Source organism: Ceratotherium simum, chromosome 27, assembly GCF_057802395.1.
Source record: "Ceratotherium simum simum isolate JZ-2026a chromosome 27, ASM5780239v1, whole genome shotgun sequence".
NCBI classification, from domain to species: domain Eukaryota; kingdom Metazoa; phylum Chordata; class Mammalia; order Perissodactyla; family Rhinocerotidae; genus Ceratotherium; species Ceratotherium simum.
The window spans coordinates 6,590,581-6,616,663 of record NC_141926.1 but is presented as its reverse complement, the minus strand read 5'-3'; the positions used below and the strand labels follow the sequence as shown (position 1 = coordinate 6,616,663).

Genomic DNA, 26,083 nt, shown 5'->3' with positions numbered 1-26,083 from the left:
CAATGACATACAAAAATAGAAAAATATTAGAAGGAGAGTGGCTTCTGGGACACTTCCAATCCGAAGGAAAGATTTATGAGTAATAAACCCCTGACAGAGCTTTCTTTCAGAGCTTGGAGGCTTACCCAAGCTAAATTGAATTTCTAAAACTGGAACGGATTTCTCTCGACTGAGTGAGCTGTGATACATTTGTTTCCAAAAAATCTGACTTTGGAGGTGAAAGGCGTATGGACGTAGCTGATTTTGATAAAAGAATCCTCTCCAATCCAGGCTATAGGTAAAGACACAGAAGGAAGGTATTGTTCTGAACTACCTGTGGGGCTCACTGCAGTTGTAGTTTGAGATGTGAGTAGCCGAGCAGAAACTCGGGTACCGTATTTGAATGCATAAGCGTGCCCCTTCTTGGGGAAAGAGGCTGTGGCTTGAGAAATTCTAGTAGTTGTGGGTTTATGCTAGGAGCAGTTAAGATTTAGCTTGCTTTGATAAGATTATATGATTGCTAACAATGAATAAGATAAATGTTGTTGAACCGGGTACTCTCCTCTCCTTGTTTTGAATAAAACCAAAATCATAGATATTTAAGTGTATCTCACCTTAGCGTTTTGCAGGAACGCACACACACATATGCACACTGTAATTTTATTTTTCTGCTATCGAGTAGGTGGAGAGAGAGATTGAGAAGAACCTGCATTCACAGACAGATATATACACTACCATTAATCTGAGCGTGATTTTTCAAATAAGAAAGAAAATTCAAATATTTATTCCCAAAGCACTTTACACGCCCCCCGCCTTGGCTCCAGATCACTCAGTAGACACCAATTTTTTTTTCTTTTGGCGTTTTTGGTGCATGATGATCTTTCAATACCTACAAATGACTTGGGCAGATTTTGCCCAGGACTCTTTTAAGCTATCACCTCTCCTTGGTTTGCAGAAGTGTGTGGAGTGAGGTCTTGTGTGCAAGGGTGGAAATCATCTTAGAGTAAGAAGGAACCGATGGTGGGGCCAGGAACGAAAGGTGATTGTGCGCTCACTGTGGCACCCAAGAGAGAAGGTCAGTTCTGGCAGAAGGTGCTTCCTGGCTGCTCCTGTTCCTGGTGCACAGGAAGGTTGGGATGGAAGGCAAGAGGGAGAAATGCAATTTCTAGAAAGGCTACAGAGGCATCATGCCCTACAACTGCCTAAAGCAGTGATGTGATTCGGTTCCGCTTCAAATACCGGATGTGATAGATCAGAGTTTGAGGATGGATAGACAGAAGCCCACAGCCTGCTATTTAGACTTGTGGTGTTCCCATAGGCTGGTGTGTGCAGGGGTCTGGAAGCCAAAGGATGTAAAGCTCTACTCACACTGAGGATCTAACATGCCAATTCTGCATAGTTCTCAATAGGAGTTTAGGTGGAAATTTACTGGGCTAAGCTAAGCCTCTTGGAAAAGGTAAAGTGATAACTTAGAATGTTGAGATGCAACACGTATCAGAAACGTGTTGTTTAAAGCTTTCTACACCTTGCTGTGGGAAAAGCATCTCCCTAAAGTCATCAGTCTCTCAGGTGTGCAACAGTTCCAGGCCAGAAAACTCTAAATCGGTTTCCTGCTGGAGCAATAAAACCGTGAGCTGCACGGAGCCCAGATTACCCCAAACTGAAAGATCGTGAGTGCTGCCATGAATGACACAGATACAGGAAGCTTTCAAGGTGAAAAATCAAACAACTCAGGTCTGCATCTGGGGTCTCTCGGCTATTCCTCTCCTTCTTTTTCTGTATTTGAAGCAACCAGAAAAAAAATTTCAAAACGAGAATGGATGAAATGCTAACACGGCTTTCAAATACTACTAGCGGGATATGCCCTTTGTGCTGCTGGCTTTGAACACCCTAAAGAATCTGTATTCCAGAAGGAAGACAAGGATACACGAAGTTGCTTCTGATATTGATCCCGGTGGGGAAGGAATGAAATTGGAATTGCTTATTAAGCCAGGCCTTTAAACCATTAGAGTCTCCACACAAAGCTGGTCAATGGGTAATATTGTTCAACAAGTGAATCGATTCTTTGTGAAGGTTATTTGAGGGATTAGTGCTGACAGGGAATTTATTACTGTCCATCTCAGTTTTAAGAGTGATTTTTTTTTTTTTTTTTTTTGCCCTTCAGGTTGAGCACTAGAATAACTTCAATGTGCAAGTAACACCTTGAATAAATACAGTGTCTCTAATCCACTGTCTTTGGAGTAAACATGTTAGAGGCATTGTCAATAGAAGTAGAGAGTTATACCTGCTCCCAATTATAATTCTCTACATTTAGATATATTTGCAGAGTTTAAAAGGCTTTCACGCACAATCTTCTGTTCAATTCTATGGCAGACTTGGGAGGTGGGTAGGGAGGCCATGCCAGGCAAAATTCCTTGGGAAGTCAGGTGATTTGCCCAAGGTCACATAAATAAGAGGAGGAAAGTTTTGGTCATCTGGCCTGCAGTCCAAATGCACCAGGTTGTCTCCATTTACATTCTCTCCTGAGTTATCTCTTGACTGGAAGTCTTGTTTGGAAACTGGCCACTTGGGTGGGCTGTGGTCTGAGCCCATGGAACAGAATGGGGTTAACAGGCCTACATCTAGGCCAAGCTGAAACCATAGTCTCAACAGCACCATTATCTCATCAATTTAGTTAACTAGCCTCTGGTAAATCCGGGTGATCTCAGACTAATTACAGGGCTAGCCACATTAACTTTCAAAATTAAAACATTGAAGCATATACTAATTTATGAACTTATCCATATTTTCCCTTTTCTTTCTTCCTTTCTTTACCCTCCATCCCTCCGTTCTTTCCATCCTTCCTTCTTGCTTCTTGAGATTGAACACTGGATAACCTTAGACCAACTGAAGACAGAATTTTGTTGCATACGCCTTAGTGAAAAACTGACGTTATAATTTATGCTAAAAGAATTGCCGTTGAAGATCTTTTTAAGCCTATGAAGCAGTTGGCACCAGGAAAATTGCCATCTTTCTATCCTTTTGGGATCCTGCCCCATTCAAGAGATAGGAATGTTCATACTTTGCTTATCAATTATTTGTATGGAGATAATATTTCTCAAGTGCTTGAAAACATTTTGCTCTTTTAAGTAAGTGAAACACTCATAATTTTATTTATAGAATTAATTTGCACAGCAAGCAGCTTTTCAGAAGAGAGAAACGACTTGAACTTCAGCCTGGGCTACGTGATAACGTGGTTTAAATTTGTAGGTTTCATATTAGTGGGGTCCATCTGTGATGACAAAGGCACGTAGAAATGCTAATGCTCCCTCTTGGGAAAGGATGTTCTTGGGAGATAGAGTGGGCTGAATCGTCTTCAGAGACTGGCTCTTCCTCCTAGGCTAGATCTGCTCTGTCAACGGCGTTGTGCAAGGAAAAGGAAGCCTTGATGTCCCTGTAAACGTCTCCCAGGGTATCCTCAGAGCAACCACAGAACTTACTTCAGCCCTGAAGGCAGACATCTCCCTCGGTCTCACAAGGAAGCGCTCTGCGTGCCATTCTAGAACACGGCTGTGGCGAGAGCACTTAGGGACAGTTGTGAGCTTATGTAAATTCCATTCAACACTATTGATTGTCTTCTTCGAGCATTCCTAATCAGTAATGTCAGAGTTTCCGATCCATATCAATTGTGAAGATTTGGCTCAGTTTGGACTATTCAATCAAGAAATGGCACTATTTTGCTCCAAGTACAGTTTTTTGTTTTCTCCTAAGTGGGCTTCTCTGTGTTTTTAGGAAGTAGCCAATTTTCATTAACTTAATCCAGCTGAGAACAGATTGGCTCTGAATCCACTTTTTAAGAGTTATTTCAAAATGTGATCGTGGATTTTGTTGGCTCTGCGATAAAACCTAGTCTAGCTGACTGGCCACGTTCTTTACGAAAGACAGGGGCCGGCAATGTCAGTTGTGGGGTCCCAGGAAAAATGAAACACAGGCCCTTGTTAAAAAATTATTAAGCAGAGGGTTAAATCAAGCCCAGGCCCTTCTGAGTGTGGGGTCTGTACGTGTTACCTGCCGTGAAGCCAGCCTGTGAAGAGGGCCACATACAAACTTCTTTTTCTAAAACAATTAAATATGTATCATTTATTTCATAATACATTTTTTTTCCCCAGCACTTTCTAAACTGCTATCCTGGTTTAAGCACAGCAGATAGATAATTGGAAACTTTTTTGTGTGAAAAATTAATTTGAATCCAATTAATTTTCCAAACAAGGGACATGAAACTTCTCTGTTCTTTATATTTTTTCTTACTTTTTTTTTGAGGAAGATTGGCCCTTAGCTAACGTCTGTTGCTGATCCTTCTCCTTTTTTCCTTTTTTCTCCCCAAATCCCAGTATATAGTTTTATGTCATAGTTGTACATCCTTCTAGTTGCTGTACATGGGACACCACCTCAGCGTGGCTTGATGAGCCATGTGTAGGTCCTCACCCAGGATCCGAACCAGCGAACTCCTGGCCACTGAAGCGGAGTGCATGAATTTAACCACTACCTCACTGGGATGGCCCCTTTCTTACTTTTTACTGGAGTTGGAGATTATTCCTGGATCACTTTGAATATTAGTTGTAATGTTGTATGATTTCTGGTTTGAGATCATACTTTGTAGAGGATTAAAGTCTTTGGCCCATGGAGAGGGAGTTCTAAGTCACCTCCTCTTGCATCGGGGCAGGCTATCTTAGACCAACAGATGCATGCGAGTTTCTAGGCTGAACCTTAAGACACTGGCAACTTCCACTTTTCTCTCTGGGAATGCTTGCTGTGGGAGAAGCCAGTTGCCACGTACGAAGTCCAACTACTTTGAAACTATCATGCTGTGTGGACGCCTGAGCCAGCCACGTGGAGCGGCCACTTGGAGACGTGCCCACCCAGCCAGTGATGTGCCAGCTCTCTCAGCCAGGCTGGCAGACATGTGGGTCAAGATCCTCCAGGTGGCTCCAGCCCCTGGGCCATCTGGATGCAACCACATGGGAGACTCCACGCCAGAATCACCCAGCTGAGCCCGCCAACCTACAGACTTGGGGGAGAGAATACTCAGTTCTTATGTTTAAGCAGCTAAATTTGGGAGTAATTAGTTCTACAGCAGTGGTTAACTGGAATATACCTAAACCTCTTGTCTTGGCTAACCCGTCAGTTAGTTCTCCTCTCATTCCATCCCTCCTTCAGGTACATGCCAGATTGGTTCCTATTCTTTGCTGGTTAGAATGTCGTCCTGCAGGATGCAGACCTGTAGGTCCTTAATCATCAGAAAAAGGATGTTACAAAACAGTATGGACTCTGGCTTTGTTTTTTTTTTTTTTTTTTTTGGTGAGGAAGATCTGCCCTGAGCTAACATCTGCCAATCCTCCTCTTTTTGTTTGCTGAGGAAGACTGGCCCTGGGCTAACATCCGTGCCCATATTCCTCTACTTTATATGGGACGCTGCCACAGCATGGCTTGACAAGCGGTGTGTCGGTGCGCGCCTGGGATCCAAACCGGGGAACCCCGGGCCGCCGCAGCGGAGCTCGTGCACTTAACCACTTGTGCCACCGGGCTGGCCCCCGACTCTGGCTTTGTTTTGCTCGTTCATTCATTCAAGAAATATTTGCTTAGCCCCTAACATGTGCTAGAGATTATAATCAGAGCTGTGATGGAATATTTTAAAAGAGCAATGCTGTGTGCGTGGAGTCGGAAGTCCTTAGGGACGAATGTATCAGTCACGGCCCAGGGAGGAAATAGGGGGTACACTCCATCTGGGTAATTTGCACAGAGTTAACTACAAAGGGACCATTTGCAAAAGGTGTTCAGGGTTTAGGGACACACACAAAGACTAGTGTAGTATCTCAGGCCAGCAATGGCAGGGCCTGAAGGGAGACTGCAGGATCCAGAGAGGTGCCGCTTGGAGGGGCAGCCTGACAGGGACTGCACTCTGCTGTCGCGGGACATACCTGAACTTCGGGCAATTTTGCAGACTTTTAGGGTTGCCAGATTTAGCAAATAAGAATACAGGATGTCCAGTTAAATTTCAATGTCAGATAAGCAAAAAAACATTGTGTTTTAGTGTAAGTGTGTCCCATGGAGTATTTGGGACATATTTACAGTAAACATTTTTTCATTGTTTATCTGAAATTTGAATTTAACAGAACAGTCTGTATTTTATCTGGCAACCCTAGTAGAGAAGGAGAGAAGGGACTAAATCTCCTTCTTTCTGTCTTCTGATTGCCTCCAGTACCACCTATTGGATGAACCCAAGCAAAGCCACAACCCAACCATTAAGAAGAGTGGGGAAAGGGTGGGGAGTGAGTCGGAGGAGCAGAGCTGAACAATTGTGTTGTATCTTGACTGTGCACTTCTCTCACTGGGCCTTTGGGCCAGGTCACCCTGGGTCCCTCTCAGTCCCCCTAATTGGAAAATATAGCCCATTATGCTCTAAGTGATTGCAGCCTGACAAAGACAAAGCAAGAATGACTTTTGTGTGATAATTCTGGATTGGTTTCAGGAAAAAAGAAAAAAAGGAAAAGCTGTCCATCCATATCATCCTTTTATTTAACTGTGTAGTGTCATTTGTTGGCTTAATATTTTTAAAGAAGGAAAACTGTCAAGTCTATTTTTGAAAGATGATCTATTTGACATTCTTAGAGCAATTAGGCTGTCCCTGTGAAGGTTAATGCATGTGCTCGGCGGTCACGCTCAGCCCCCTACAGGTGTCATTCAGAGGTGAAGGGAGGTGGCTGAAGACGGAGGGTGGGAGGTGGCACTTAACTGGAAGGCAGCCAGGCAGGGGTGGGCGTGAGGGTGGTTGCCGAGCTGTGCACATCTCAAGCCAGTCTGAAGGGAAACTCAACAGGAGCCCAAGCCAACTGCGAAATGAGGGTGGGGAGGCAGAGCAGGCACGGTTCCCGCCAGGAATTCAGGCTTATCAGAGCGGGAGGGAGGGGACAGCAGCTTCCAGCCTTCTGGGATTCGGGGCTACCAGGGACCAAACAGGGGTGGGGCATGGTCAGGCACCCTCCAGTGAGCTGGGGCTGGAAGCCACACACCCACACACCACGGGCTTCCAGAAAAGCTGCCTTCCTGGAGCCCACAGCATCTGTGGATGACTCACCTAGCCGTCCTCAGCTACAAGACAGGTGGGGAGAAGGGGCTGCCAGCAACTCCAGGTGTTCCTGGGGAGGCCTGGAAGAGTGGCTTCCTGACTTGGAGTGATGATGAGAGATGCAGCTCTGTGCTCTCCCCAGCCAGTGCCTCAGATAGGAGAGGCTACAGGTCGCCTTCACTGTCCCGGAGAGGCATCAAGGAGCAGATTTGCTTCCATTTTACATCTCTCTTGGATTCCTTAGTTTCAGAACCTTGAATTAAACTTCAAACATGTGTCTGCAAGATCAGCTGCTTAAAAAAATATGAGAAAGGACCAACCATCTCTTTCTTTTAATTAAGTACAAACCAGAACCCAAATCTTCATCTCGCTCCTTCCTCACACAACCAGGGGAATTGTTCTTTTGGGCAGTAGGTGAGGACATTTCCCCAAAAAAATGAGGATTTGAACCCCTTCAATATAAACCATACTTTGAAAGTTCAAGAACGAAGAAGGGTAACCAATATGGCGGGATCATTGAATTTAAAATGTCATTATTTATAAACTTCATTTTTTCCAGCATTAATGTGAAGGAATATTCATTATTATTATTGTTATTTACAGAAATTGCCACTTGTTATGGGTGAGAAAGATAATTATTTGCATATTACTAGATTTAACTTAGTAAGACATTAAAAAAATTATATTTCCATTGAAGGTTACCCGCTTCCTCCCAGAAAAATAACTAACAGTAGATGCTCCAAATCAACCCTCTGGGATTCCGTTTGCTTCTTGCTACATCTGTCCTGTTCCAGTTGCCACTTTCCCTCCCCTGCTGGGATCTGGAATCGAGTAAGATCACTGACCAGCTGAAATGTGTATTGATTCAACAGCCCCAGATGAGGGGCAGGGGAGAAGGGGGAAACGGGGACACAGCGATATGGCCTCCTTCACAGCGTTTATGAGAACACTCCTTCCAGTAATTTATGAGGGTGCGAAAGGGAAGCGAGCTGCTATTTTTGCACTTGGCAAGTGGCTTCTTCAATATTTCTAAAGCACGTGTTTCTCTCTCTACGGTTCCACCGTCCAGACCCTGACAAATATTGAAAATTGAACCGTGTTCCGGCGTTCACTTAGAAAGCACAATCTTCCGGGTGTCAGAGAGATGCTTTCATGGCTAGGAGCTAATGGGAGCTAAGTAACTCCCACTTCAGATGTCTCCCATTGCAATCAGCTCACAGACCCAAGTTCAGCGGGACAGACCTTGGTACACGTCAGAGCTCATTTTCCACAGCAGAGTCACAAATGGTGCTAAATCACAACGAGATGATGGGTCTTCTTGCCTCTGACCTTTCTTAGATTTTAGGGTTTCGGAGTTTCAATGCAAACATAAACTGTTTGGCAGTTTGAATTGACGTGCGCTCACCGAGATTCAATTTCTCACCAGTCCATAAAGAACATATTTTTAGATTGTGCTTTGAAAATGGGTTGGGTCATCAGAAATGGCCCATGAAGATGCCTGTTGTAGATTATAATGCATTTTCTGGCCATGAAAAGTGCTCTAAATGTTCCTCCCAGGTAGTCACACTCCATAATTCTTTCCTAGGAATTTCGGAAGAAAATAGAGAAATGTTTAGCATCAAATTTTTGCTGGGTTCATCCATGGCTTAGCTGACACCATGAGGCCTTCTCTGCGAGGCTTCAGCATTTTAGTTGATAGTTTTCTTACCTGTTAGCCATTTACCCTGATTGTGGAACCTCTGAGCCTGCTCCACTGCCTGGTCTGGCTAGAAAACCAGGTCTAAGTCTCTGTTTGCTCGTGAAGGGCAGGGGGAGGGTGAATCCCCAAAGTCCCTCATTCCTGTTCTTCTGTGGTTTGGCCATTTGCTGGTGGTTCATCCACAGTGAATCGTTTCATCTCTTTGGGTCCAATTCCTCACTGTGGGACTATGTTGTCTTTAGGCTCTGGTCTAATTTTAAGAATTTATGATTCTGTGGCCGTCTCTTTCCTGGGACACTATAGAATGTTTGACTTCTTTTGATTTTATTTTCTGCACATGGCAAGGGAATATCGCCTGTGGGTCTGAAGGAGAAATACGATGCTATTTCTTGGTGGAAGCTGTAGAGGGGAAAGAAGGTACAGTGGGCAGAATCTGAATAGGATTGTCACCAGCTGTGAGCATGTGATAACAAATAACATAACTATTTCGACAAAATGAGTGAAAATGGGAAAATTCGTTTTCCGATCTGGACAAACTGTGTTTTCAACTAATTGACTGCAGAACACGGAAAGAGTGCTCATTTCCTTGGACATTTCCATGGCATGCATTCAGTTTTGCAACGAGGCTGCCCGACCAGGGACTGGCCTCCAGGTGAGGCCAGGTGTCGACCACAACGGTCCACTCATCGCAGGAACACAAAAGATGTGGGTGGCCTCCCAGGGCTGAAATGGGCACACCTGGGCGCATAAAGAGGCTCCTGTCAGCCCTCCTTTACCCTTGAAATTAAATTGTTACTGCAATGTTGCAACCAGAAGGTATTCCAATCTTATTTTGAAACTTTATAACCATTTCACTTGTGGGCCTAATGCCACTTGGTGCCACGTAAGCATGATTGGAATCGTGGGTGAGGTTGCCAACGTGTACCCTCTCCAGCCCCGTGGCAATTGAACATTGAATCACAGCTATTTCTTGAAAATGTCTCATTTGCATTTTCTACAAATCCAGCCCATGACACCTTAAATTATGGCAAGGCATGGAGGAGTTGAAGCATAATTTTGAAATTATGGGCCAGATTCGTTTGTGGAAGGCTAGAATAAGGTCTTAGAAGATATTGTGAACTACCTGTGGATAAAATGTTCAGTCTTATTCTGTTCACACATCTCAAAGTTGAACAAAACCATAAAATCTTGCCAATTACATATCTGGCTGGAAGTAGGCGCTTAGGTCATCCTGGTCATTCACAGTGGGCAAAATATAACCCCGTGGTGTATATTTCCTCAGTTCAGTTTAAAATGACTTTAGTGAAAGGTCAGATACCACCACTCTGGGGAATGCTTCCATTTTCTAATAGACTGATGTTAGACATTATTTTTTTTCTAACATTCTATCTAAATTGGTTTCCCCCATCACTTTCTTGACATCAGCCTCTATTAATGCTCCTTTGAGCTACAGCAACCAAAAATGGATATTATATCATTGCCTAAATTTTTGATCTAGACAGAAATGCTTCTACGACCTCTGTTGATAATTAGAATCCTTCAAGAGATGATATTTCAGTGCTGGTCCTTTGAAAAATTATGTGTTTTTTTAAAAACTATTTCAAAACAATAATTTTGGACCATGTTGCCTGATACTGGGAATGTCTCTGTTTTTGGAATTCTTGAAATAAATACACTCTGCTTTATTTTTGATCTGTAAGAACTTCTGGAAGGAGGCAGTTTGAAGGCCTGCACAAAAGGCAGGGGACTTGGTATCTTGTCACAGTGTCACCTAAAAGGCCCTGGTTAGACAGTGGTGATGGCTCGTTGGACCAAGCACAACCCACATCTGAATGTTCTCCAGGTGTTCACCACCTGAGCCAGTAGGAGAGAAGTCTGGAGCTTCAGAACTTTCCACTACCTGGGAAAGCTCTTCTTATCCCATTTCTTCTTGAGACTAGTTGTCAGAACATTATAATTAAATAATTCTTAAAACTAAAACCAAAACTCTGCTGTTAAGCTAGTCCTTCTGAGTCTGGGGCTCTCTATACAGCTCAGCTGCCTAGTCCAGAAACCACATAACTTTATTCCTTCTTGGGATTTTAACTTGATTCTCTTTTTACAAATATGTGAACCCATCTTCCTGGTAATTAGAATAATAAAACCCAAAGCTTAAAATGACTCTCCTCTAAAAAGCTATTTCCAACAAACCAGCAAGTCCTTGGCCCTGCACTTAAGATAGTGTCATTTAAAAAATGCAAATGGAAGCCATGTGTCTTGGTTTCAAACATACCAGAAGAATGTGGAAGAGTGGGGCTGTGGATTCAGGAAACCAGAGTGTGTGGAGTTTAGATCCACAGGCTGGCCGTTCCTGGAACCCAGAGCACATCTACGTTTACACATAAGTACACACTTACGAACAGTGGCACACGCCTCTGTGCAGAACCCATCCCATCCTCAAGACATTCTGACAGGGAGTGCTTGGTCACCTTCAGAAGGTTTGAAGAGTATTTTAGAATATGGGAAGTCGGGGACACATGTAGTCTCATCTATTTCCGCTCCTCTTTTTCTTGTCGCATGTGAAAAGCGTAGAAAGTGAAGTGAAGCACAGGATGCGTGACTGGATGGGGAATCAGGTTTGGTGGGAGCCTCGAGTTTGCAATTTTGAGCAGAAACGGGCATTAATCAGCCCGGTTGCAGCTGGACCTGGCACGGACCTGGCTCTGGCTTTGCTTCACAGACCCCCTTTCAAGGCGTCACTCAGAGCTTTGCATCCAAAGTCAAGTTCTATATATGTGGTGGATGCATCTGTCCAATAGTCTTGTGCATCTAAGAAAGCTTGTAATCCCTGAAAATCCATAAAGGAAAATGGCTGGCCGCCCGGATTAGAGGCACGGGGCCAAAGAGCCAGAGAGGAATGTGTCCGGTGAGATAGTGCAGCCCCTTGGCTTAGCTGCCTCTGGGGGTCCAGGAAGAATGCAGAAACATCTGCCCGGCTGAGGCTGGACACTGGCGCACGGCTGGAGAGAGGCATCCTCAATCAGGCAGTGCCACAGAGAGCAAGGGAAGGAGAAGAGGCCAGAATCCCAAAGTCTGCAAACAGCTCTGGTCCCTTTCTAGCGTGCACGTAATGATTTTTCAATCCATGCTGCTGTTTGCTTTCCATGTCGTTCACGAAGCTTGATTATTTATTTTACAGAGCCCAGGGCTTATCTGCCATGTAGTCTTTCTCTTCCTTCTGCACCGAGTCCTGGAACGCCTTCCATTTGCCTTAGCTGCTGCCTTTTCCCTTTAAAGTCAGAATCATTAGAATGATAGGGGAGGGGAGTCAGAAACTCAATGGGCTCATGTCAGGTTTTCCATATTCATTAGGTGAAATGATGCTCCTTTGAGGCTACTTGAAAATGTCCTGTAATTATGATTGCATTTGACTTTTCTTTCTGTTTAAAACTGGGGCACTTTATAAAATTCTCTATGGTGGCGAAAATTTCGGAGTTTAATCCTTTAAAACTGGTATTTCGAAGTTTAGAAGCTAGGGGAAAAAGTGAGTTTGAGAATGTTCTATGCTTCTGAAATGGTAAAACCACGTAATAGAAAAGAAAGGAAAAAATTCAAATTATTTCAAATTCTAAAAGGAAGGAAAAAATGGACGTGGAGCAGAATGAAGGAGTGGGCTAAACCCTGATTCCGGAAAATGCCTCCTGAAGAGCTGTAACTTGCTCACATCTGTTTCCTATATTTTCAAGCACTTGAAAAGCTACATACTATTCCACTGCTGGGTATTTATCCAAAGAACTTGAAAACACCAATGCGTAAAGAGACATGCACCCCTGTGTTCATTGCAGCGTTATTCACAATAGCCAAGACTTGGAAGCAACCTAAGTGCCCATCAAGGGACGAAAGGATAAAGAAGATGTGGTATATATACACAGTGGAATACTACTCAGCCATAAGAAACGATGAAATCCAGCCATTTGTGACAACATGGATGGTCATTGAGGGTATTATGCAAAGTGAAGTAAGTCAGAGGGAGAAGGTCAAATACCGTATGATTTCCTTCATTAAGTAGTGGATAATAACAACAATAAACAAACACATAGAGACAGAGATTGGATTGGTGGTCACCAGAGGGGAAGGGGGGAGGGAGGAGGGCGAAAGGGATAATTCGGCACATGTGTGTGGTGATGGGTTGTAATTAGTATTTGGGTGGTGAACATGATGTAGTCTATGCAGAAATAGAAGTATAATGATGTACACCTGAAATTTATACAATGTTATAAACCAATGCTGCAATAAACAAAAAAAAAAAAAAGAAAAGAAGTAGCAAAAAAAAAAAAGCTGGAAGTGGAAGAGTGTGGAGGCAGAAGCTGATGCTACAGGAGGGGAAAAAGGATAATGGGAAGCAGGGAAGTCTGAGAGTGATGGCTGGCAAAAGTTACCGAATATGCAGGAAATATTACTGTAAAAAGATAGAAGTTTTTAAAGTAGTAAGTGCTATAAAGAAATGGCCATCCATATCAGAAATTGAATAGACATATATATCAGAAGAAAAAACATATAGTTAAGGGAGGAAAATGAAGCCATACTGTGCACAGTGACGTATATTTGATTTTCTGCTATCAGCTTGAAATAAAATGTTTTCAAATGAATTACACACATATGTGTGAGTACATAAGGTTTATCTACAAGAGACTGAAACCCTAAAATAACAACAGCTTAAATTGTAAAGTTTATTCCTCTCTCATACAAAAGGAGTCTGGAAGTATGTGGCTGAGGACAGTCAGGATAGTTTCAAGGAGCATCAAGCATCTGATTAGTGTTTTGTCATCTTCAGCATAAGACTTCCAACTTATGGTCCAAAATGACTGCTTGAGCATCAGCTGTTACATCTGTATTCCAGCTAGCAGGAAGCAGATAGGAACAAGAAAAAAGCGGAAAGGGTGTCCGTCAGCTTTCTTTTAAGATTTCTTTCTTTGACCCACATCATATTGACCAGAACCTAGTTGTGTGTATGGCTGCACCCAGTAAGGAGGATGGAAACCTTGTTCTGGGTAACCATGTACTCAGCCCCAAATCAGGGGTTTTATAACTAGGAATAAAGGGGGTAAAGGGAGGCAAGGAGCAGACTCGGCCACATTTCTGCTCATGGAGTTTCTTGCGCACTTACATACCTGGCTGGCTTGCACAGAGGGCTGGTCTAGAGTGTTAGAGGTCTCATTTGTCCTCCATCCCCCAATCAGCTTGAAGTCATTTTTCTTTGTCAGAGGGTGAGGGAGGGTGAGCTGTGGCATATTTGACGGGGATTGCCGTTAGGGAAGTTAGCGCTGATTCCTGGGAAGGAGTTTTCATTCTCTCCATGTGCTCAGAAGAGGAAAGAAACATTTGGTATGTTACCCTCATCTCCGAAAGGGTTCTCATTTATCTACTTTCCTTGAACTTCTTCTCTAGCAAGTACTAAAGAATCTTCTTTGCAAATAAAGTAAAAGCCTGTCACCTGATCCCTAAACTCATGGGGTCATCCCTTTCCTTATATAACATCCCTCTCCTCCTCCAGCCCCACGTAAACTAGGCGTGCCTGTAAGGGATGGTGGCACAGACAACAGAATTCACTCTTGCTAGATTCAGTAGAAAGGGGTTTGTTGCAGGGTGTCACTGCCTTACAGAATTTCTGGGGGGCAGAGACCCCAGCCTGGAGCGGGCACAGTCAGGAACAGTGCATACAGCAGCACTCAACAACACGGCATGTCCTTCCAGCAGAAGCTCCACGGCTGCTGCTGCTGCCTGGCACGTGACACCAGGCACAGGATGGTGGATGTCCCTACGTCTGCCCCAAAGAGACCCAATGCCTCCGCCTCCGTGCTTGCCAGAGGTGGGATCTTCCTGTGTGTGGTTGCCACCCCCGGCACTCACTTCCACCTTCTTAGATCCTGCCACAGTGCACCTGCTTGGCTGGTCCTCAGCCTGGGCGGCAGAATTCTCCTCCCAGGACATCTGGGAATGGATTTCCTCCAGCATCTCAGCATCTGTGGTGGAGGGAGGAGCTGGAAGGAGAGGGTACTGGGTGAGCCAGTCTGCACACCACCATCTCTGAAGATAATAATCCTGCATTTGTCCTTGCTCTTTATACATTACACAGCAGGCCAGTGCACGCTCTCTGCTTGTCCCTCCAATCATCTTGAGAGAGAACCAAGCCTTGATTCATTATCACCCCCATTTCAAACACAGGGGAGGATCTGAACCTCAGAAAAGCAAATCTGACCACACTCAGTCAGTCAGAACTTGAATTTGAGCCTTCCTTAGTGAAGCTGTGTCTCATCATACCTCATCTGCCTGTCTTTATTTTTTTCCCAGAAGATGTAGGCATTTTGACAAGTGTTATGGGCTGACTTATGTCTGCCATCTTAAATTTGTGCATTGAAGCCCTAGACCCTAGAACTTCAGAATGTGGCTGTATGTGAAGACAGGGCCTCTAAAGAGGTAAATTGAGGTAAAATGAGGTCATTAGGTGGGCCCTAGTCCAAGATGACTAATGTCCTTATAAGAGGAGATCAGGACAGAGGGAAGACCATGTGAGGACACAGGAAGACGACGGCCATCTACATGCCAAGGAGAGAGGCCTCAGAGGAACCAGCCCTGCTGACACCTTGATCTTAGACTTCCAGCCTCCAGGACAGCAAGGAAATAGAATTCTGTTGTTTCAGCCGCACATCCTATGGTACTTTGTTAAGGCAACCCTAGCAGAATAATACTACAAGGAACCAATTTTGCCTTTGCAATAGAAAAGTTATTTTTTTCAATGATATTTGTATCTTCTTTTTTGGTTCTCTTCCTAGGCTTAATGAATTTGGGGGAAAATTGGATCTCATCCATGCTCATTCTTTTCCATCGGTTCCCACATTTGTGAGATAATCATTTGATTATCTAAATGTTACAGTTGGGTAGTCATTTTATATAAGCAAGGTGCATATAGGTAGGGACCAGAGAAATGGAATAATGGGAAACAGAGGGGTTGGAAGTGAACTCTCATTTTCAGCTGACCAAACTAGGCTTTGCGTGAACCATAGCACGATTTGAACAGTGGAGACCGTGGGTTCAGAATGCCTCTATTTCAGGACACAAGAGAATTTCTCTTTCTTTGCAAAAGACGTAAGTACTAAAGAAGGTGCTAACGTGGTAAATGGAAAGTTAGAAGAAATGGGAATTGTGTTTTTATTTGACGTGAGAAGACAATAGATGCAGAAAGCCCCCTTGCCCGTTGCTGCTAATGCCTGACCCTGCTCGTTAATCTCTGCCGCTTAGCAAAGACCTGGAAAATTGCAATTCTCCGCACCAGTGGCCCCTGTTCAATAAGCCCCGAGCCAGAAGGCAGGAGCGAGGCTGCTGAATTCCGTGTTCCCGCCCGGCAATGAAGGGACTGTTTTAACTCGGGAACGACTGGCTGAAGGATACTGTGGTGTCTTCATGCTTCATTTCCTTTTTAAGCTGTCTTGGTTTTTTATTGGCATTTCATAAAATGGATGCTCTATGCCAGCATTTTTATGAACTGGATATACAAATTTATTTTTATTATTTTTTTCTCTTGGGAGGAATCGACCTTTTCCCTAACATTAGATGCCTTGTTGTCTGGGTATATTTCGATCCAATTTGAGGCTTAGGAGATAAAAATTCCAATCCTCACTTGCTTTTCTTACTTGTTTCTTTGCTTTCCCTGCCTCGAAGGCCTGGTTTTGGGTCCTTAGGAAGGAAGCCACACTGGTTCTCCGTGGCCAGTGGGTGGCCTGGTGCAGGAGAGGGCAGATAGCCAGCTAAGAGGTTCCAGGAGCCAAGGGCTCTGTGTAAATTAAGTCTATCCAGGGCAATACAACTGATAGATGCTAATTCTTTCCAAATTAACATCATACTTTGAAAGAAGGTAGGACCTTCTAAGGACCTTGGCATCATAATACCCCATTTGCAAGGCGTACTTAAGTTAAATGACTGTTATTTCTTTATGGCATGCTAAAATTTAGGTCCTTTTATAGCTCGCTCTGTGCTGTGCCTCCAAATCAAGGCAAACTCCCACTCAGGACAATTATATCCCAATTTATTGCTTATGCGCAAATTTCTGATCCACAGGATTAGGGCTTAGGAGGTAATTCGTTTCTATAAAATAAGTCTTAAGATATGGAGAGTCTTAAATACATAAATGAAAGTCTTTACCTGTGTGTGTGTGTGTGTGTGTGTGCGCTCGCGCGCGCGTGTGCTCAAGCCCCTGCGTTCTTGACTTATTGCCAGTACCTCTAGTCATTGACTTTACATCATCAGAAACTCAGAAAGAAATGTATTTAAGAGTTCCTTTGATCAAGTGTGGGGGTTATTTTGGAACGATGCTGGGTTTCAAACTTATCATCATATCTTGGGTTGTTCAGGATCTGTGAATAGCTGTCTTATGCCCTGGCTGACTATATGTCTTTTAATTTCTCGAGACTTTATGCTAATTATTTGAAGTCTGTCACTTAGATTGTGAATGCGCGGATGAAGAATAATTTTTCAGAAACTGTTGTTTCTTGTCACCAAGAGCCCCTGCTGCCCCTCCTCCTGGACAGATGGTCCTAGCCTCCTGCTTCCACCTCCGTCCTTCCCGGAGGCCTTACCTGACACCTTTGTGCACACACACACGCTCTCCCGCTCAGCACTCTGCTTTATTTTTGGAATTTCTGAAATTCTATTACTTATTTGTGCATTTACCTTCTTATTTCCTATTTTCCCCAGGAGAACAGAGGTGTGGGCTTGCTCTCTGCTCTCTCCTAGCCCCTAGAACAGTGACGGGCCTGTGCTAGGTACTCCAGACCATTTCAAGAATTTGGCATAAATTCTCCCTGACAGCCTGGTAAACAAGCAGATTTTGCAAAGTGGTTGACTGTGTCATGTATTCAGGACATGGACCTGGACCATTCATGGACCATTTAAGGTTTTTTAGCAACACTAACTCGTCCATGTGAATGCTGCCATCTTGGCCTGTGTCTAAGGAGCTGAAAGGAATGCAACTCTGCAGAATAAAACCAAGACTTGGAGCAAGACCTGGGTTCTGAATTAGCCCTTAGCCAGTACTCACCAGGTGATGGGTGACATGGTCTCTGTGCCTTTGTAGAATGGGGACAATGAGTGCTTCCTGCAGCTCTCGTAAGTGGTGATGGATGTCAAGCAAAGCACAGAATATAAAGCTACTTCAAAACTTATAGAGGCCCAGAGTTAAATTAGCTGCTGTTCTGGGCTGAATTGTTCCCCCCACAAATTCAAATGCTGAAGCCCTGACCTCCAGTCCCTCAGAATGTGGCTATATTTGGAGATAGGGCCGTTAAAGAGGTGATTCAGTTAAAATGAGGTTGTTAGGGTGGGGTCTAATCCCATCTCACTGATGTCCTTGTAACAAAGGAGACACAGTGAGGACACAGGGAGAAGGTGGCTGTCTGCAAGCCAAGGCGAGAGGCCACAGGGGAAACCAACCCTGGCGACACCTTGATCTCAGACTTCCAGCCTCCAGAACTGTGAGAAATTACTCTTCTGCTGTTTAAGGCACCCAGTGTGTGGTACTCTATTATAGCAGCCTGAGCAGAGTAAAACAGGTGCTCAATTAGCATCAGTTGATGGGCTGTAGGACTGATTTGATAACCACTAGACTCCATGTTTATGAGAATAGATAAACCCAAATGGGATTTTAGTATGTCAAACCTTTTCCCCAGTTGATGGATTTTCATGACAATATCAGAGACTTGTCATATTCATTTGAGATTATCTTCAGCTGATAGTAGTTCCTTCTTTTTATATTTATGATTCTCTATTTTACGTTTGCCATCAAATGATCTGTAAAAGAAAATCCACTTAAGTCTATGAGGGAGGTTCTTTTTAATGCTCAATAAAGAGTGGCTCTTATTACGATGACATTTTTAGAAGGGCTACCTGAATGTTTCTTTTATGACATAATAAAATACAAAATAGCAGGGCCACTTCCTGTCTCAGTTTCTGCAAGAAAAAGGCAATATTTCAGAGAAGTAGCATAAGAAATTTCTACACTAGTCCAAGTGTAAATCTGAATAGGACTGCGTTCCTTCCTGGTGGGGAGGTCGCGAATCACGAGACATCTTGAGCCTCAAGACCCATCGTTTCTTCACTGTGCCGGGCTTCTTCCTCGGCAGGGCTGTGTGTCATATCTTGGGTGTTTGGTGAAGTTTCTGCCTGCGGAGAAAAGTCTCATTGCTGGGGGTTGTTTTGTAGCTGTGCTCTTTGTTCTGAGAGAGAGAAGTGGGGAGAGAAGGTAGAGGGAAACATGGATAGACGGATAGTGGAGAGGTAGATAGGTAATGCAGCAGATAATGCCAACTTCCAGTCTGATAGATTTTGACCCTCATTTCCTCAGACTGCCTCACATCTTTGAGACGGGGTCTTCCAGGTAAAGGACGTGGCAGAGTTTGGGTGAAGTCTGAAGAGCTTGTGGGGGATCCTTCTCCTCATGTCTATGGTCAGGAAGTCAGATTTCCGCCCATTCAACAGGGGAGCTGGCAATCACCATCTTTTTCCATTAAACCAATGATTAGGATGAATAATCTCTTGACCATTCTCCTGGTCAGATTCAGAATTTCTACACAGAGGGACACACAGAAATGACAAAATTCCAGAACCCTGGACAGATACAAAGAATAATGACGGTGCAGTAGTGGACAGTTTACAAAGTGTCTGGTGAAATATTGCTCACTCAGACTGATGAAAAGCTGCCGTCTTGAACCAGGCGGCCAACGCGTTTTGCCTGCTTCAGGCAGCGGAATCCTAAATAAAAATGTCAGGTAGAGCCCATCCAGTCCAGATATAAGCCTGCAGACATCTTTATGAAGCAACAAGTAGGAAGATAAAGGGAATGGTTGGGGCCACCTGGAAATAAGAGTGGCACGTGATCTCCCTGCACTGCTCATTTAGATCTACTGTCCCTCCTGACAGAGGAGCTGTGCAGAGGGCCCGGTGCCTTCAGTGCCCCCTAGCTTTGGTGATGGGGGCCACCCTTCTGCACTGTCCCAGGTTTGTATTCACAGGACCTGTGAGTCACGGGCTGCCAGGTCTTTAGGTATAGTCTCTATGCCTTGTGCTGTTGATCTGGGGCCATCCCGTCAGAACCCCAATAAACACCACCTGTCACTGGAGAGGCTGGAGAGGGCTCAATGCCTCAACAGCCGAGTGGCCAGCCCTGCAGGAAAGCATTCCTTTCCACTCTGCATTAGGGCCTAAGTATCTGTGAGTCTCACCACTGAGCAGACGCAGGGCCCTGGGGCTGGGGAACCCTGTGTCTGCCCATGTTCCCCTCTACTTGCTTTGCAGCTGCAACATCCCCAACACCATTGGGCCTGTGGTTTAATTTACAACATGGCCTTGATCTGCACATAACACTGGGACCTAGGGGGAGCAGGCTTTTAAAAAACGATTTTACTTCTCCGTTTTCTAGATGAGCAAACTGAGACCCAGAGAACTGATGAACTCTCCGTAGTCACAGAGCAGCCGGAGACACCCCCAAATCCACTGCCCCCTGCATCTGCCTCATTGGGAGCGGGAGGATCTGAGGATTGGAGGGAGTCAGCCTCTTTCCCGAGGAGGCTGAAGGCAGCTGTCTGCCTGGTGCGAGGGCTGCCATCGTTTATTCCCTGGCCTGGTGCTGGTGGCAGGTGCTGTTCTAGGCAGGCAGGGGTTTAAAAGCCCACCCAGAGCTCCCAGGCATGAGAACCGACCATCAGTGGCGGTTTCTCTGGTGCTAGTGCCTGGGCCCCTGGGCCCAGGGCTGCCTCTGTGTTCACCCAAGGTGTCTCTGGTCCTGCTGGGCCTCAACAGGCTGCTCCAGGTCACACCTATGCCTCACTAATTCCCTTGTCCTCCCGTGAGGGCTGCGTATCTGAATGTGCCTGCCCTGGATGCCCTGACCATATCCTGAGTGCCTCTCGCATGAAACAACACTTCCTTACGCTGTTCCAATGTGGCCACATTTTCCATCTGGGAGAGAAACCTCCCACCTTCTTCACCGTGTCATCAGTGGACAGTGCCCCTCAGCTGGCCCCATAGAGTCTTTGCCTTGGCACCTCTCAGCCTCCTCCTTGAGAAGCCTGGTGGTGGAAGTTGGGGTGAAGAACCCCTCCCACGTGGAAATGAAATGGTTACCACTGAGAGTGACTGACTTGGTTTAGTCCTCCAGACAAAGGCATGCACTGGACAGCTGCCTCTCCTATGAGTTAATGGGCTCATTTGCAATCAACAGTTACTAATTGAACACCTGCTAAGTGTCAGGCCCTGTGTGAGCTGCTGGAACAAGACAGATGAAGTCCTTGCCCTCGTGGAGCTCACACCGTAGTGGGGTGATGGGCCACAAGCCTGGAGTAGAGAAGGAAGGAGAGTGAGGTAATGATTGCCTATGAAGAACCATAATGTGGGGCGAGGGGATGGGTGCACACTACAGGGAGCGCACCTGCCCAGGGCCTTTCCTGTCCCCAGCAGACGTGGCCAAGGTCCTCTTTCTGGGTTTCAGCAGCAGGAAGGGCCCCTGGTGCTGCCAGTGGGTAACCCACCTCCGCCCTGGAGTGACAGGGAAGGGAGGCTCTCATATGGCCACGCTGCACCTTGCTGTTGTCGCCATCACCTGCGTCATGGGAGGGGAGCCTTGGCAGGCACTGGATGACTCGGATTTCTGCAAGGCTTGAGGCTCTGCAGAGTGGCTCTGAGGGCTGGGGATCTGGCAACGGTCCCTCTGATGCCCTCCTCCATCGTCCCTTCACTTCTGCTGAGTCTGGGGTGCCCAGAGCTGTTTTCTAGATCTTAGGACCACATGGAGCCATCTCCAAGCCTGTACATCATTTGCACTGAACTCAGTGCCACGGAATCTAATTAGCCGCCCCTTCTCTACCACAATCCCGGTCCCCCTCCTCTGCTTCACAAATCCCTGGCTGGCTCAGTGGAAGAAGTAACAATGGCAGACCTTCTCCAAGAAATGCTTGACTCAGTAAATACTTGACAAAGTAAACAGAAAGCAGCAACAATTCTTGGAATATTAGTGGTTTCTTTTTTAAACACTGTACCATTTTTCAAACGAGGGAGGAATCCATAAATCATTTTTGGCTGAAGATATTAGTTTAAGATATAATTGTGAAATTTATTTTTATGACCCATCCTCACTATCTCGTTATATACTCCCTAAATATACATAATTTTCTGCATCTTCATTTATCATTTGTCAAAAATAATCTTGCTGTTTTCTATCATTATTATAAAAGGGAAAAGATGAATCAGACCTTTCAAAAACTTCAGGTTGCAGCAACATTTTACATCTAAAAAAGAAATCTCTCATCTCCTTTTAAATCAGAGTTAATTTTTCCCCTTTATAATTTCGATACAGTAGATGTAAGGTCTCCTTTGGGAGGAAAAATATCTGGGGCTCTAAATCATCTTATGACAATTCCTAGTGTTGAAGGTGCTACTTGTTCACAGATGTTGTTGGTATTGAGGCGCTTATTGCTGTGAGCATGTGAGCTGGAGCCATTTGAATTTCAGGTTTACTAGATACTTTTCTCCAGTCCCAGGCTCATGTGATAACATTAATGAGATGTTTTTAAAGTATGGATTTGATCTTCAGGAAAATCCTTCCCCTACCAATGGTCCTGCCCCTTAGCATTCCCTGAAGAAAGGGCCCTTGCAAGGTAAATTAAACTGTGAATGGCTACCTGAGGCACTAAGAAACAATTGCACTTGTTTTCCGGATCATCTGGGCTCTCATGGGTTAAAAAGATGGCCTCTAAATATTCCCTGGACATTGTATCAGTCAAAATCACCACTTTTATGGGCATCTGAAGCAAATCTGGGGTAGAGGAAAACAATTCTACTGATTTAGGTTACGCACTGATCAGTCGGCAAGGCTTGCAAAGCTAGCGTCCTCTCCTCCTGGGTGGAGGTATGATCGGAGGGCTCCAGGCAGAACCTGCTTAGTCTCTAGGAAAATTGACATGCGCCTGCTCAAAGATCTGCAAAGGCAATAGCATGCAACCAGATGCATCTGAAATGAGGGCCAATTCATATATATATATGAATATATATATATATATTCTTATCTATCATCTATCTATCCATCATCTCTATCTATCTACCTATCATCTATCTATCTATCTATCTATCTATCTATCTATCTATCTATCTATCTATCTATCTATCTATCTATCAATCTATCTACCTAGTCATCTATCTATCTATCTATCTATCTATCTATCTATCTATCTATCTATCTATCTATCTATCATCTATCTGAGAGAGAGAGAGAGAGAGAGAGAGAGAGAGAGAGAGAGAGAGAGAGGGAGGGGACAGAGAAAGCAGGAGAGAAAAAGCCTGCCTCCCTTACAAGCAATCCCAGTGTCCTCCAACCTCTTTGTTAGGGCTACTGTGTGAACATTATTATCCAAAGTCACTGAGAAAGGAAGTGGATGAATGGACCACATGTGGGTTAAATGATGAACCCAGGCTGCCTGGTGACAAAGTCAGGAATAGAGGCCTGCCCCCACTCCCTGGCTGGGGCTTTCTCTCCTGCCTCAAATCCCCTGATTCTCCCGTCCCCAGCTGGATGTGCTCATCACATTGTCGGGCTCCAGGTGCAAGTCCAGGCTGCAGTGAGGTTACTGGCCCAGATGCCAGCGATGGGCCCTGTCCCCAGTTCTGCCTTGAGCTAACTTCAGGGCCTTATTTGTCACTTCAAAGTAGCTGGATCTCAGCTCTGGCTGCATCTTAGAACAACCTGAGAGCCTTTTTAAAAAGTAGGACAGTCTAGCCCTACCCCAGGGACACTGATGTAGCTAACTTGGCCTTGCTCTCAGGAGCTCTTCCCACTGCAGCTGTGCAAAGAGGCATCCCTGTGTCTGTATTTTAAAAAAGATGATTTTGGTCGTTCTGATGATGAGTTTTCACTGGACTGAAGGGGTTATAAAGATTCTCCTCTTTTAAGACTAGAGGATTTCATTTATGTATTCATTTTTAGTACTTAGCTAGAAGTCGGCTGGTGCTCAGTAAGGTACACAGCACAAAAGGGCAGTAGGCACATGTTATCACTTACTTTGGCTTATATCCTATTTCAATGATCATTACAGTGTGAATTGGTTAAATCCTCCTGGTTTAGCAAACAAATTGCTAAGCCTACCTCATTGGAACAGAATATAAGACTTGTGAAAGTTCAACCTAACTGTGAAGGTCAAATGGTGTCATCCATTCGTGACAATGATAAAAACAGAAGCCCTAATTCGACAATCAAATCTCATTGGCAATAGAAGTAACACAGAAACTCAATGACTTTAACTTAGAGCTGTTGTGAATATCAGGTACTATTTTGTCTATAGCTACAGCACTAGTTAAATTGTATCTAAACTATTTAAATTGTTATTTTCAGGAGAAAGTAACAGCACAGCTAGTATTTTTGACACTATGTGTAAAATCTGGCTTTGAGACATAGAAAATCGTGTAGAGAACATGTCTGAGATGTTGAGACTGTGTCCTTGAGTTTCATCATCTCTCACAGGTGTAGAGTTGGGGCAGCCAGAAAACAGCATAGTCTGAGCTCTGATGAGCATCAGGACACGCTCCACTGGACTTGACTTTGCAAACTAGGTCTTGTGCTAGGAGTGGAGTATGCACCGCATGGTGACTGGCCGCTATCTGCCTTCCCGCTCTCAGCTCAGTGACTGCCTTATGTTTGTGTGTCTCTTGCTACAGATGGGCAGAAGAAAGTTCAAGAAGAATTTGACATCGACATGGATGCGCCAGAGACAGAACGCGCAGCGGTGGCCATTCAGTCTCAGTTCAGAAAATTCCAGAAGAAAAAGGCTGGGTCCCAGTCCTAGCGGGAGAGCCCCTTCCTAGTCTGCCAGAAGACATCGAATTCCACCATCATCTGTCAAGGAATTAAAAGAACAACACCCTAGAGAGAAATCATCTACACACCATACACACATGCACAGCAGTCCCAAAATGCATGTACAGAGACCCATGATATTTATACCCTGATAGGAAAGTGTAGACAATGCAGTTGTGAGTGGCTTAATCTCTGTGTTTGCCTCCAGTATCATTCCTCCTGCAACTAAGTATCTTCCTTGATGTTGTAATAAAATGGAGTTAAGATGCGTGATTACAGTGTCTGCCTTCATCTCTCCCTTTGCATTAATCTGGGAAGTTATGACAGTTAGAGATGACTGCCAGCCGGATGTCGATTCTTCGTCCCTTAAGAGTTAGAGCTGAAACACGGTGCCTTCTGCAAGGAGCTTTTCTGGAGAGAATGAGAGCTCCATTCTCAGCAGTGCCTGTCTCATTTGGAGAGTATTAACTGCCGACTGGCGATGGTAATACATTTTCTTCTTATGATGGAAATAGAGCCCTGTATCCTGGGATGTCAAAGATTCAGATGTTCACTGGGAATTATGACTCATCCAGGAAAACAAGAAGGGGGAGGGAGATGCATCTGTGTCACCCAGGTTTACTCAGCAGGTGCGTTTCAGAACTCCAAAGGGGATGCCCCCACCGTTAAAGGCTATTCTGCCACTTACCTGCAGTTCTCTGCACCTGCAGGGCTCCAGGTGGAAGGCATGTTTTCCAGTGTCCCCCACCTCCCTGAGCTTCTCACGCTGTGATTTGCCCGTGTTAGGATTATTTACCACAGCCTGCAATTTGGAGAAGCTGTCTGGCTTCACTCCCACCACATCTCTTTCCCTGCAAACCTTGCAGGTAAATTGCTTTGCACACCGCAAAGGGGCTCTGCAGGCAGCAGACATTCTGTCATGTGCAGAAGATGGCTTCACAGAGACAAGAGCCAGGGAGTTGCGTGCGTGCCTGCCTTGGGGGCCCAGGTGGCAGAAGCCCCCAGCCCCAGATTCTGGCTGTTGTTGGAGCTTTGCCACATGAGAACCTGATGTGGAAGTTGCATCTCATCTTCAGCATCCCAAGGTGCTCCGTGACAGCACAGTGTCCTGCAGTGGGGCATCGATTTCTTTCCTTTGCCAGCTCCTTAACCAAGATCAAGGTGTAGGATAAAGAATGGTGGAAAGAGGAGGGACGGTGGTCTGTGTGTTCGTGTGTGTGCGTGTGCTCACACACATGTGCCTGGGAGTGAAGGTATAAAGTATGGTGGAAGCAGCCAGTAGGAAAGGCAATGATTGGGGTGGAGGTCATGCCACTCCTCTGGCAGGGCCCCGTTTGCCATCACGAGGGTACAGACCAAGAAAGACTGGCTCACTTGGGAGGATTAACTGCCTCAAAAAATCAATCTGAAAACGTGTTTGTTGTCTTGT

At 44.9% G+C, this 26,083-nt stretch overlaps 1 protein-coding gene across 1 annotated transcript in view; it reads left to right on the top strand.

Annotated features, from left to right (window-relative positions):
- PCP4 (Purkinje cell protein 4) overlaps positions 1-24,920 on the top strand; it is a 30,985-nt gene extending 6,065 nt beyond the window's left edge. Inside the window, exon 3 of the mRNA XM_087417855.1 lies at positions 24,516-24,920. Coding sequence (XP_087273981.1) covers positions 24,516-24,643 — 128 coding nt within the window. The 3' untranslated portion in view covers positions 24,644-24,920. The remainder of the gene's footprint in view (positions 1-24,515) is intronic.
- The last annotated feature ends 1,163 nt before the right edge of the window (positions 24,921-26,083 follow it).